The following is a 13,585-nucleotide window of genomic DNA, read 5'->3' on the forward strand; positions in this document are numbered from 1 at the left end:
CTTCCAAGGCACAAAGATCTTTGGTGAGCCCTGCAAGATTCTCCCTGGGGATCATAGTGTTTTCTGCAACCGTAGAGGCTAGGGGGTCTCCCCAAGGGGTGCTAACAAATGTGTCCCGTGTTTGGGAAATGCCCCTGGGATGACACTGAGGCCAGGGCACAGCTCTGCAGGTGACACTGTTCATCTCAGAGTTGAGGCGACATTTCCTACAAATAGTGACACTAAACCCATGACAAACGCATCACATCCAACTCATTAATACCCCTCCCTTGATTCTAGCCCCCGGATTTGCAACAGAGCCTGGGCTCCCCTAGAAAAGTCTCAAAAGCAGCTCCAAGCTGGATGGTCTGCTCACTCTGGTTTGTTCTTCTGAAGATCAGGTCATAATTTTCTGGAAGAGAGCTCCAACTTCATGGGGCCATGGAGAGTGACAGCTAAGTTAAAAACAAACACAAAACCAAAAAAATCCAAAAAACAAACAAAAAAAACCACCCAAACTACTGTCTTCCAAAGCAATTTATCAGAAGATATTTCTAGGTTACCTCTGCGAAGGGGAAACAAAGCAAAGGCCATACTCCAAGGCGGCAGAGGAGGGAGCCCACCCTGGGAAGCTCCCCCAGGCTCTCGGGAAGGAACACACATCTAGGGGCTGCAGACACAGGCCTTTTGTCTGGGCCACCATCACCCAGACGCCACCTCCATATGCCACGGCCCCGTGTCTCCCTCTGGAATGACATGGGAACAGTAAATGAAGTGCACTGTCAAAGGCAATCAAGGGCGATGCACCATCAGAATTTCTCATTCCGTGCAGATGAGCTCGTAGGACTTGGCTCAGATCTTCCTAAACTGTGAATACAGAAGGCCTTAGATTTGTTTAATCAGACCTGCCCACAGAGTACAAGGCCCGCCAGGAGCCCCGGGGCAAGGCGGCGTGTGCTTTGAAGCTAATCCCCTTTCTGTCTCCAGGGAGAATTAGCATTCCAAGCCCAGGAAGCAGGCTGTGCCAAATTTGCGTTTCCTAAGGATTAACTTTTTTTTTTTTTTAATTAGGGCTCACAGACACATCAAATCTTCTTTATCAAAACCATCTCAGGCTTGAGGCACAGCCTCCTGGAGGTCACTTCTACCCGGCGAGAAGCTGGAGGCCTCTCTGTGGACCGCAAGGTTCTTCAGCCTGGGACCAAGTTTCATCTAACCTCTAAACAGGAACCTGTGACAGGCGAGGAAAGGCAGAACTCCGTGCCTTGGTTTTCTAAAATGAATGAATGGACGGCCCCGGGGGCTCCCTTAGCAAGTTAACGGAGAAAGGACCTTCTGAAGTTTTAAGTCTTTTCTCCATGAATCGTCTGCTGCAAAAGGAAATGGCCAACCAGTGTGCCAAGAAAAAAACAGGCAGAAACTCTAAATTTGGTGCTTCAACCAGACCCCTGCAAAGAACATGAAATAAACCACGGGCTGATCCCTGGCTGAATTTGGAGTCAGAAACACAGCTAATTAGAACGAAGAATCCAGAGGAAATGCCCCATGGCCAGATCACTCAAGCCATGAGCTGGAGCCCACTGGTGCTCAAATTACATTAGGAGGCACATGGAGGGACTTTTATTTTAATGTATGTTAACAAAAAAATTAGTACGTCAAGATCGTGGATGGTAGTGTCTTCATGATGAGGTCCCGGGGCATATCGGTTATTTTAAATAAAAGTTACTTAAGAGACAGGCTGTATAAGGACACTCAGCTCCTCCCCTCTCGGACCCTAAAGATCTCAAGTGAAAGGTACCCTCCCTGTGTCAGCAGGTAAAGAGACATCCTTATCACGGAGCTTGGAAATTTAGAGAAAGTGGTAACACAAGAAAGCAGTATAAACATCCCTTGTTTCTTTCTGCTCATTTGCCGCCCCAGCCCTCATTCTTGATAGAATTCCTTACCAGGTGCTTAGCTGAGCTGTCTGGTAGAATTCCTTACTCGCCGAAGCCCCCAAAGTTAAGTTTTCTCTGTCCTGTCAAATCCTCACAGATTCATTGCCTTTTTGTCTAAAAAAGGACAAAACCTGCCTGCCTTGGTCGTTCCTTTATGCCTCAATTTCATGATTGGGCCTCTGCGCCGATGTGAAAAAACTTTGGTTTTTTCCCCTCCCGTTGGTCTGTCTCATGTCAATTTAATTCTCAGTCCAGCTGGAAGAATCTGCAGGGTAGAGGAAGAATTTTTCCTTCCCCTCAGAGGCTAAATTAGTATTTAACTTTGAAAAAGTGGGACAGTTAAAGAAAATACAGAGTAAATAATGTTATTTACACAAGAAGTTGGCAAACATCGAGATGACATGCGGATTGCTAAAATTAGGGAAATTTTGTCCTATGAACAAAAGGAGGGGACGAAAATTGTTTCTGCTCGAGATGCCGGGGGTCCCCACTCCGGGAGGGAAGCAGCGCACCTGCACGGCCCCTCCAGGTCCAGCCAGGCCCCCCACTCCTCAGTGTGGTCACCCTGGCGCCAGCCCCACGGGACCCTGGGACAGCGGGAGGGGCCCCCCCGGAGGCCCGGACCCTCGGGAGGCCCAGCGGAGAGGCCCCTCGTACCTTAACGACGTCTTCATCCGCAGACCTGCACTCCACAGCCGCGGACACGTCCACCACGGAGCCGTCCTCCTGAACGGCCACGACCTTGACGGGAACCGAGACGGCCTTCCCGGTGAGGACGGCCGTGTTCAGCACCTCCGTGTCCTGCGCGGGAGAGCAGAGGGCGCAGGTCACACACAGGGGAGCCCGTGAGCAGGCCGCTGCCACCGTCCCCCTCCCCCTGCCATCGAGACTCCGTCTGCCCGGACCCAGTGCGGAGGCCCCGCGGCTCGGCAGTTCGGGGAGGCCGGGGACAGTGCATCCCAGGCTGAGCTCCCGGAGCCCGACAGCCGCGCTCCCTCCTCCGCCCCCAGGGACAGGGGCACGGTCACCCCTCCCGGGACCCTTCCTGCCACCAGCCCCCTCGCTCCAGCCTGCGGCCGGGCTCCCCCACCACACGGGGTGCTCTCCAACGGTCCCCAGATCTCCGCTCCGGGGTCACTCGGTGGGCGGCCGCCTGTCCTCCCAGCTCATCAAGACCGTGAACGCGGCCCTCGCTGTAGTTTCAAATGAAGACCCGTAACTGGGGCGCCTGGCGGTTCAGCCGGTTAAGCGGCCAGTGTTGGCTCGGGTCACGATCTCACGGCCTCACATCGGGCTCTGTGCTGTCAGCGTAGAGCCCGCTTTGCATCCTCTCTCTCCCTCTCTGCCCCTGCCCCACTAGCTCGCTCACACGCGCTCTCTCTCTCTGTCTCTCAAAAAGAAACATTGAGAAAAAAGATTCTTTACAAAGAAGAAGAAGGAGGAGGACGAGGAGGAGGAGGGGGAGGAGGAGGGGAAGGAGGAGGAGGAAAGTAACCACACACAGAACAAGGAGAACCGGTCAAGGAAAAGCAACCTCTGCCTTCCGGAGCCGACCGCCAGCCCCCTTCCTCCCCCAGGCCTCCCGGTCACCAGGGTCCCCTCCAAGCCCAGGGATCCGCGGGCGCCTCGGCAACGTCTGTCTTCCTCTGCTGATCCCCGGGGTCCCGCGGGGGCCACCTTCGGGACTGCTCCCCCGCCTGCCACATTCTTGCTGCCCCCACGACCACCGCCACGGAGACCCTGTCCTGCCGCGTGGACAGCCGCCACGGCTGCCCACCCACCTCCCGTGTCCACACCCCCCACGACAGTTGAAGAGCATCCTTTGTATCGAAACGGAACTCGCAGCGTTTCTCCCCTAGGTTGCAACCCTTGGAAAGCCTCCTGCCGTTTGTTCTTAAGATTAAGTCCACACTCGCGGCCCGCGGCCATCTGACCCTGACCCCGCCTCCGGCTCTCTCGCCCCCCCACTGTCCCTCCCACGGGAGCCCCCCAGACCTCTCCCCAGTCCTCACCCTCACCCCCGCTCGCAGCCACGCAGAGCCCTCACCACACCCGCGCGCCTCAGCCTCCACACCCGCTTCTTGGGGGGAGCGGGGCTCCTCTGCCCGCCACGGTGTGGACGGCGCGCCCGGTCTGCCCTGCGGGAACCCACCCCCGATGCTCACCCCGTGTTCATCCGGTGCTTGTGTTTCCATGTCTAACTACTCATCAGACCGTAGACTCCCCAAGGTCTCGGCCCCCTCTGTTCTGACCTCGTCCCATCCCCGGAACCGGGGACGGAACCTGGTGCGTGGGAAGCTGTGCGGGGGGACGTCTGGCGCACAGGCTCCGGGACTGGACGGTCTGGCTTTGGGCCTGGCTCGGCCCCGTGTCAGTGGATCCCAAGTCCCAGAAGGTCCGACTCCAGTGAAAGACCCATCGCGGGTTTTACTGCACCTGTCGCACGACCGGACTCCAGAGGTTCTGGCCGCCGACCCTGGTCCAGTGACCCCGCGAGGCCAGGGCTACTTCTCTGCTGTTCTCCCGGCCACCCCCTCAAGCGAGCCAGACGGCGCCCGTCACACCGGCCATCTGTCCGCTGTCTCAGCAGGGGGAGGCAGGCTGGGGGAAGAGTGCACCCGCTCGTCCTCGCCAGGAAGTCCAAGGCTTGTCGCACGGGGAGCCACCTGCGGAGGCGGCTGGCAGAGCGGGCGTCCCTAGTGAAGCTGGCGGTGGAGTGCGGGCGTGCAAACGGCTTTCACAGTCCGTTCCCGGGTCCGCCACAAGGCACTTCCCTCCCCCCGCGCCCCAGTTCCCTGATGTGGGACACGGGGAGAACAAAGGTACCCACCGCGTGGTGACCTCGTGAAGGCTTAACGAGACTCTCTACGTACAGAGCTCGGAACGGAATTGGCGGCAAATGAACAAGGGCTGCATCCGTGCAGCTACTGCCGCAGATGCTATGAAAGGTTTGCTCCAGGAATGAAGTAAAGAGCCACCAGGCAGGTCCACAAAGGGACTCTGGGAAAGACGCTCCTTCCACACTCGTCCGAAGAGTGAAAGTCAACTAGAGAAGCCGGTGGAAGCCGGGCAAAATGCCGCTCAGCAGCGAGGTCCCCCGAACGACACGGTCGCCTCCACCAGACTCTACCCAACGGATCATTGCTTCACATTCTCTTCTCAGTCTTGGATCCCCTAGTCTCAGCTCAAGCACTAAGTGGGTCCTGTACCTGGTTTTCTAAATGACCCCCTCATTATCCACCTTAAAACTGAAGATCAGTAAGAGGTGGAGTCAATGAGTAATAAATAATAATAATAATAATAATTAATAGGCAGTACTCTAAGTACTTTGCATGTAATTAATTGCTTGTTCAGCTTACTCCACAACCCTTCCAAGATAGTTCTTACTGTTATTCCCGGTTCATAGATGATTTGTTACTCACCGAAATTAAACCTGAAAACAATAGCTACTCATCAATAAAAAAAGCCAACTTTGTAGTGAGTATTCGTAAACAGTGCCAGCCCAATCTAAGAAAGATGAAAAAAAATAAGTTGGTGTTTGGTTTTACGTATGTCCTCTCCCCTGGACGGACTCTCAAGGAGTTACGTCCAAAACCACATAACTACAGTCCATGTATCTGAATATTCCATTCTCCCCAGGGACATGAGCTATAGGCACCTTTATATTTCAGGTGTACATCAAGGACAGGAAGCAGGAAGCACTGCAGAAATTGAGACGAGAACTCACCAAAGGTGGGACAGTGGTGTGGGTGTGGACGAAATCACCACGGGTGAAAGGTGAGGGACGGTATCGTGATTCCACAACACATGGCTAGGTTCTGCTCCTAACGCAATTGGGAAACTCGATACGGGGGTGTTTGCCGTGTGTAACGGGCAGGCATTAATTCTGCCTGATGAGCGTTCACAGATGCTGAAAAATCCACCCAAGTTTCTGTTTGAAATGACAACGTTTTGTTTTTCCTCTGGGTATCATCCTACTCTGCTACCAATGAATGTGGCTTAGGTGGTGCTGACCCCAGACCACTGAGTCAGGCTCCACAGAGGAGACTGATTCAAGCGAAATGCAGACAAAGGAAATCAAAGACAAGAGCAGGACAGGGCAGATTCCTGGAAGGTTTCTGAGTTTCTGAATCCAGACACATCAATGTCCGCTATCTTTGGAAATTTAGATATACATACAAAAACTTTTACTTAAGCCTATTTTATTTTCTTAATTTTTAAAAAATGTTCATTATTTATTTTGGAGAAAGAGAGAGAGAGAGAGAGAGAGTGGGGGAGAGAGAGAATCCCAAGAAGGCTCCGCACCCTCAGCATAGAGCCCGACGCAGGATCCGAACCCACGAACCCCAGCCGAAATCGAGTCAGACACTTAACCGACCGAACCACCCAGGCGCCCCAAGCTGATTTTAACTGTAAGCCAACTTACACCTGAAAGTCTTGACGAATACATGTGAGAATAAGCAACATGCAAGGCTCTAAAATGAGCACCAATCTCTACTCTGTAGAAACTCACAGGCTTCAAGAAGACACCACAACAATTTTATCAAACGGAGTTTCAAGGCAGGTGACTTTGTTTCTTGTAACAACCAATCCCCACTGATCCAAGCTTGTGTTTTTATCCCAAATACCTTTGTAACCATGTTTCTTCCTGTAGTCTTACATGTGTGGCTGAGATTTTTGCAACCGTGTTTTCCAGTGGCCATCAATGGCCTCCTCCAAATCCCAAAGGCAATCCTACCTGCCTCTGACACAATAAGAAAGCAATTTAATCTTGTGAAATATTACATCTAAATCATCCCCTGTTGCCACAGACTGCTAAAAATCCACCATCTATCAAAATACAACTCTTTTATTCTGCTATTTGTGCAAGCTCTAGGTTTTATGCCTTGAAAACATATTTATATTCCTTTATGAAGATGAGTTTCCATTAATGTTGCACACCACAGCAGCATCAGTGAAAATGGCAGAGTAAGGACATCCACAAATTCTCTCCAGAAAGCCAGGAGAAAACTGGCCAAAAAAAAGGAGAAAAAGTCAAAATCAATTTCTTTACTACTCTGGAAATAAAGGCTATGCAACCAGGAGAGCATGTATTCAAGAAAAATAGCTAAATCTTGGTTAAAAAAGAGCGAAGTTTGTGGCATTTTTACTTGACTTATTCCCATCCCCTACTTCCCAGCTCCGTAGTAGGTTTAAAAAAATTACAGCTCACTGTCAACAATAAAAACTCCTGGGTTCGCAGGACGAAAGCCACTGGAGAGAGCAAATCAGCACTGGAGAGCCTTCAGACCCTAATTCCCAAAGAACTGCCGTTATTTGACTTGTCTGATAGCTCCCTGGAAGATCCCACTTACAAGGCTGTCAGTATTCGACTTGCTCTGAGTTCACCCAGTGTGACAAGCTTTATCCCTAGAGGTATTTGTTCAAAGCCATTGTCGGCAATTGTTTAACTTCATAGCTGCCTGGAGGCACTGAATAAAGTTTGGTGCAAAAAAAAAAAAAAAAAAAAAATAGACCAACCCAAAAGCTTAAAAGGAAAACATGAGGAGTAAGATATCCAGAGGTACTTTGGAAAGCTAATGCTTATCCTGGGGAGCCTACAGGACTATGCTTATACGTAGGGCTGTGTGTACGTCCTGGGCTGTGTTCATACTCAAAAAAGACCTGAGAAGGCTCTAAGCTCTCACCACGGGCTGACTTTGAGGTTCTGTTAAAGCAGGAAGTGAAAGCTAAGGCAGGGCTGTCAAATGCCTGGCTGGTATTGAAACTGTGTCCCAACACACACAAAGAGACTCTCGGTAAAGACTGGGGCACGTACTGATTCCAAGTGTCTAGGGCAATCTCTACAATCAGGGGCTGACCACCAAGCTGGCCAAACCAAGACTGCAGCGACCACACACAGCAAAAAATAGAGTCTACAGACTTCATAAAAGTCACTAAATAAACCAACTTACTACTACAATAAACAACAATGAAAACCCAAGGAACAAGAGATAACTCAATTTCAGAGTTGGTACAGGACATTATTTGAAATTTCCCCTTTTCAACAACAACAAAATTAGGAGACAAGCAAACAAACAAAAAAGTATGGTCCAGTCACAAGACGAAAAGCAATCAAGAAGAACTGTGGTTGGGGTGCCTGGGTCACTCAGTCAGTTAAGCGTCCACCTTCAGCTCAGGTTGTGATCTTGAGGTTCATGAGTTTGAGCCCTGTGTCGGGTTCTGTGCTGACAGCTCAGGGCCTGGAGCCTGCTTCGGATTCTGTGTCTCCCTCTCTCTCTGCTCCTCCCCCATTCACATTCTGTCTCTCTCTCAAAAATAAATAAACATTTAACAAATTAAAAAAGGGGCGCCTGTGTGGCTCAATTGGTTAAGCCTCCGACTTCGGCTCAGTCAAGATCTCACAGTCCGTGAGTTCAAGCTTCATGTCAGGCTCTATGCTGACAGCTCAGAGCCCGGAGCCTGCTTCGGATTCTGTGTCTCCCTCTCTCTCTGCGCCTCCCCTGCTCATGCTCTGTCTCCCTCTGTCTCAAAAATAAATAAAAACATTAAAAAAAATTTTTAAATAAAAAAATTAGAAAAAAGAACTATTCTTGAGGAAGCCCACACGTTGGACTTACTAGACAAAGATGCAAATATTTTAAACAGCTGTTTCAAATACAAAGAATTAAAACAAAATCATACCTAAAGAACCAAAGGAAAGTGTGAGAAAGGTGACTCGCGAGTGAATTCCAATAAAGAAATACAAATTATGAATAATTATGAAGAGAAACAAACGGAAATTGTGGACTTGAAAAGTGCAAGAATGAAAATGGAAAATTCACTAGTATGTTCTCCTATAGGAATGGAGTGAAAGTACAACAGGAGGAAAGGACAAAACGTGGGAAATCCACAAACGTGGAAATTAAACAGCCTCCTTGTAAACAATAAATGGTTCAAAACAGAAATCGCAAGGGAAACTGCAGAAATGCTTTGAGATGACTGCGAACAAAAACACAACATACCGAAACCTTACACGACGCAGAGAACGTAGCACATAGACATTTACGGCTGTAAATGCCTGCATTATAAAAAAGGAAAAGGAAACTCTCAAACCAATGACCTAGACTTCCACCTGCAGAAGAGCAAACTAAACCCCAAACAAGCAGAAAGAAGAAAGGACTGAAGAATAGAGTAGATCAGTAAGTCAAAGGAATAAAAGGCACAGCATAAGGAATACAGTCAATGATGTTATAATAGGCACGTAACAGGACCGATGGTAGCTCGCTTATGGCAAACATACCATAATGTATAAACTTTTAAAACAAAAACAAAAACCCAAAGGGCATGCACATTTTTTTCATTTTAATAAGTACTGCCAGATTGTGTTTCAATAACATAGTAGCAGTTTTCACATCTCTCAGTAATACATGAGACTGTTTCCCCATATCTTTGCCACCATTTTATGTGATCAATCTGTTTAATTTTTGTCAGTATCAAACGGTAAAAAAAAAATGGCATTTTGTTGCTACTTTAATATTTCTCTGAACTCAAAAGGAAACTGAGCATTTGTTTCAGACTTTTAGTGTCTATTTGCATCTGTGTTTCTGTGAATTGTTTGCTTCTGTTATTTTTCTAATGATTCTTTCATTTTTCTATTTGTCTGTATTTTTAAAAGGAATTTCTTAGAGTATTTGTATATTAGAGTCACTAAAATTGTATCTCAAAAAAATTCTTTTTCAGTGTATTGCTGGTTTATGATGGCGTCTGTCATACAATTTCATAAACAAAGAAGAGAGTGGAAATGAATGATAGAAAGAATAGAAAACAGTATAGAAAATCAATGACATTAAAGCAAAAGTAATTTATTGGGTACAATAGAATCAACAACAAATTACTTAAAATAAATTTAGCCAAGGTGCAGGAATTTTATACTGAACACTAAAAAATGTCATTGAAAGAAACTAAAGACTACCTAAATAAATGTAAAAGCATCTTGTGTTCATAGATTGAAATACTTAATAATGTCAAGATGACAATACTCCTCAAAGTGATTTACATAGTTGATGCAATCACCATCAATATCCCAGCTGCTTTTTCACAGAAATTGACAAGTTGATTCCAAAATTCATATGGAAATGAAGGAACAGTCAAAACAATCTTTAGGGGCGCCTGGGTGGCTCAGTAGGTTAAACATCCGACTCTTTCTGTTGGCTCAGGTCATGATTTCGTGGTTCGTGAGTTCAAGCCCAGCATCGGGCTCTACACTGACAATGCAGAGCCTGCTTGGGATTCTCTCTCTCTCTGTCTCTGTCTCTCTCTCTCTCTCTTCTCCTTCTCTCTGTCCTTCCCGCACTTGCACTCTCTCACTCTGTCTCTCTCAAAATAAATAAACAAAAACTTTAAAAGGAAAAAAAAAATTCCCTGTGTCCCTCTTCCTCTGCCTCTCCCATGCTCATACTCTGGTACCCTCTCAAAATCCAAAACAAAAACAAACAAACAAAAATTCCTTATTTTTTTTAAGTTTATTTATTTATTTTTGGGAGAGAGAGAGAGAGAGAGAGAGAGAGAGAGCACAAGCAAGTGAGGGGAAGAGAGAGAGGGAGAGACAGAATCCCAGGCAGGCTCCATGCCATCAGTTCAGAGCCTGATGTGGGGCTTGAACTCACGAACCGTGAGCTGAGATCAAGAGTCGGATGCTTAACTGACTGAGCCACCCAGGTGCCCCAAAAAACCCAGTCTTTAAAAAGAACAAAGCTGAGAGGACTCACCCTTTTATGAATATAATTGGCTTTCCAGAAATAAACCTTCACATTTTCCATTTTCAGCCAAATGACTTTTGACAAGGATGCCAAGACAATTCAAAGGTTTCAAAGAAGAGTGTTTTCAACAAAAAATGCTGGGATAACTGGATATCCACATGAAAAGAAAAAAAAAAAAAACTAGATCCCTACCTCACACCATATAAAAAAAATCAACTCAAAATGGATCATAAGCACAAATATAAGAGCTCAAACTATAAAACTCTTAGAATAATACTTAGGTGCAAATCTTCATGACTTTGCATTGCATTGTCCTCACTCTGGACCCACACGTTGACCAAGTAGCCACTTGTCACTGTGACAGAGGAAGGGAGAGCATAAGGTCTTGTGCTCTTAGAGCTTCTGACTGGAAGTGAGCTCATCACTCGTCACAAGTTTCATTGCCCAAATCAAGGTACATGGCCATACCTAAATTCAAGTGGACAGTGAAATCCAGCCAAACAATGTGCCCAAAAAGAGAATTGGTGGGCATGTCTTGAAAAAATTTCTCACTTTACAAGGAAGGAAACTGAGGCACACCACACTATTGCTAACCAATATATGGTTCCCATTCATTGTTTGACCTGCTGCATAATATTTTATACTATGTGCACACGCTACTCACTCCCCATCCTCCCCTTACCCTCCAAGCCCCTCCCAGCCCCCAATCTGCTTCCTCTCTCTATGCATTTCCTTACCCTGCACATTTTATGTAAATGGAACCATATTACACATGCCCTTTTGTGTCTGGCTTATTTCACAAAGCATGGTTTTGAAGTTTATTCATGTTGTAGCATGTGTCAGCACTCCATTCCTTTTTATGGCTGAGTAATATTCCGTTATATGGATATACCCACATTTCGTTTACCCATTTATCAGTTGATGGGCATTTGGGTTGTTTCTCGGTAAACCTGGGTCCAGAGAAAGGACAAGGCAGTGCACAGTCCCTGGCTGATGGGTGTTGGACGTGTAGTGAGAGGAAGAATAAACCATTGTTGTTTTAAGCTATTAAAATCTAGGAGTTGCATGTAACTTTCAGCATACTATTTTGACCTATACCCTTGGGCTAAAGATAAAAATATGTGTAAACACATACTGAATGCTAGTTAGGTGTGTTTTCCACAACAGAATAGGTTAGCAGTTCCAAAACTACTTTAGTGAATTCTAGGATTGAGCAAGTAAGATATGTTGGTAATAATGAGAGACAGGTTTCTCACTGCTAAAGAAATGAATTTAAAATTGCAAAAAAAAAAAAAAAGGGTAAGAGTGAACTTCATTCATGAACTGGAAGTAGAGGTACAGCCATGAACTTATGGCAGATGGCAGGTGTATGCGTGTTTATGTATGTGCAAATGTAGGTGTGTTTCCCTAGTTCTCTGTGCTCAGAGAGCTTTGATGCAATGATACCCTAATAATCAGCACACCCAGACCCAGATTTGGTTCTAAATACCCTCTCCAAAAAAAAAAAAAAAAAAAAAAGGAAACAGAGCTCCTGGGAAAAATGGCTAATTCTAGGGCCAAAGCACAGAAAGCACAAGATAATGAGCCTAAAATATATTGTAGAGCCAGAAGATAAAAAAGTGCTTGAACAAATGTCAAAAGGACACAGGAGACAGCTTGAAGGCGCTCCCACTGGTCAATCTGGGACAATTTTACAGCACTGTAAATAACTGTAACAGCCAATTATAATAATATAATATATTATACAACAAGTATAATACATGATAAGCTTCTGAGTCCATACTGATATAAACAAACAAACAGGGGAGAAAGGAAACTTCATCCTTAGGGTAGAATTCCAACTAATAAATGTAAAAACTAACGATGAAATTAGCATATCACCATCTGGCCACCACCATTTATCACCATAATTGTTTCAGGCAAGAATCAGCATGAATGCTACCAGTAATTAAAAGTATGATAAGAAACAGGACATTCATATAGTGTTAGTGTATCTCCATGCAAGAGATTTGTTAATTTCGAAGAGAAAAACAGGAACTATATGGAACCAAAACCCATCATACACCGTGGCATCCACGTGATCGAACATAACGTCACTTACTGGGATAAACAGACACCCTGTGTCCTGAAAAAGGACATAACGTCACTTTTGATATGTTTCCAAAAAAAGGTGGGGATGGAATCTGATAATGAGCAACCTTCAGACAAATTCAAATCGGGGGTCATATTCTACAAAACAACTGGCTTGTACATTTCAAATGCATCACAGTCTGAAAGACAAAGACCGAGAAATTTCCAGATGGAAGAGGACTGATAGATACAATAACAAATGTACATGTGATCCTAGACCGGGTCCTCAAACAGAAAAAAAGTACGTTCCCTTTGCTGTAATGAAGGTTAGTGGACAACTGACAAAACTGGAATAAGGTCTGGAGTAGAGGTAATTCTTCGTACCAACTGTTAACTGATAATCTCACTCTACCTCTGCAAGAATGTTTGGGAAATTCACACTGAAGCATTTGCAGATACAGGATCAGCGTGCGTGGAACTGAAACACTGCATAAAACACAGCACCAAGGTGTGTTCATGTAGAAGGGGGAGGATGTTGTCATCTGGGGAATTTGGGGAAGGTATTTGAGAAATGCATTTATTCAGACTCCTAGGAAATTTTAAAATAATATGAAGGAGCAAAAGAACAAACAAATCAAGGAATAAATGCATAAAGATACAGGGATGGTAAGTGCCTAATGAACATCATTTATGACAACTTGCTTTGTTTTCAAAGTAGCCGTCACACCTGCGGAGTCCAATGCAGGGCTCGAACTCACACCCTTGAGATCAAGAGTCAGACGCTTAACCGACCGAGCCGGGCACCCCGACAATTAGCTTTTCTTAAACACTTAGATAAGTGCCAGGCACTGTTCTAAG

General features: G+C 46.2%; 1 protein-coding gene across 4 annotated transcripts in view; it reads right to left on the reverse strand.

Moving 5' to 3' along the window:
• Positions 1–13,585, reverse strand: part of LOC102961648 (transmembrane protein 132B) — a 326,995-nt gene that overhangs the window by 41,724 nt on the left and 271,686 nt on the right. For all 4 annotated transcript variants that reach the window (XM_042961913.1, XM_042961914.1, XM_042961916.1 and 1 more), the window contains one exon: positions 2,574–2,717. In XM_042961913.1, coding sequence (XP_042817847.1) covers positions 2,574–2,717 — 144 coding nt within the window. The remainder of the gene's footprint in view (positions 1–2,573; positions 2,718–13,585) is intronic.

Source organism: Panthera tigris, chromosome D3, assembly GCF_018350195.1.
Source record: "Panthera tigris isolate Pti1 chromosome D3, P.tigris_Pti1_mat1.1, whole genome shotgun sequence".
Lineage (NCBI taxonomy): Eukaryota > Metazoa > Chordata > Mammalia > Carnivora > Felidae > Panthera > Panthera tigris.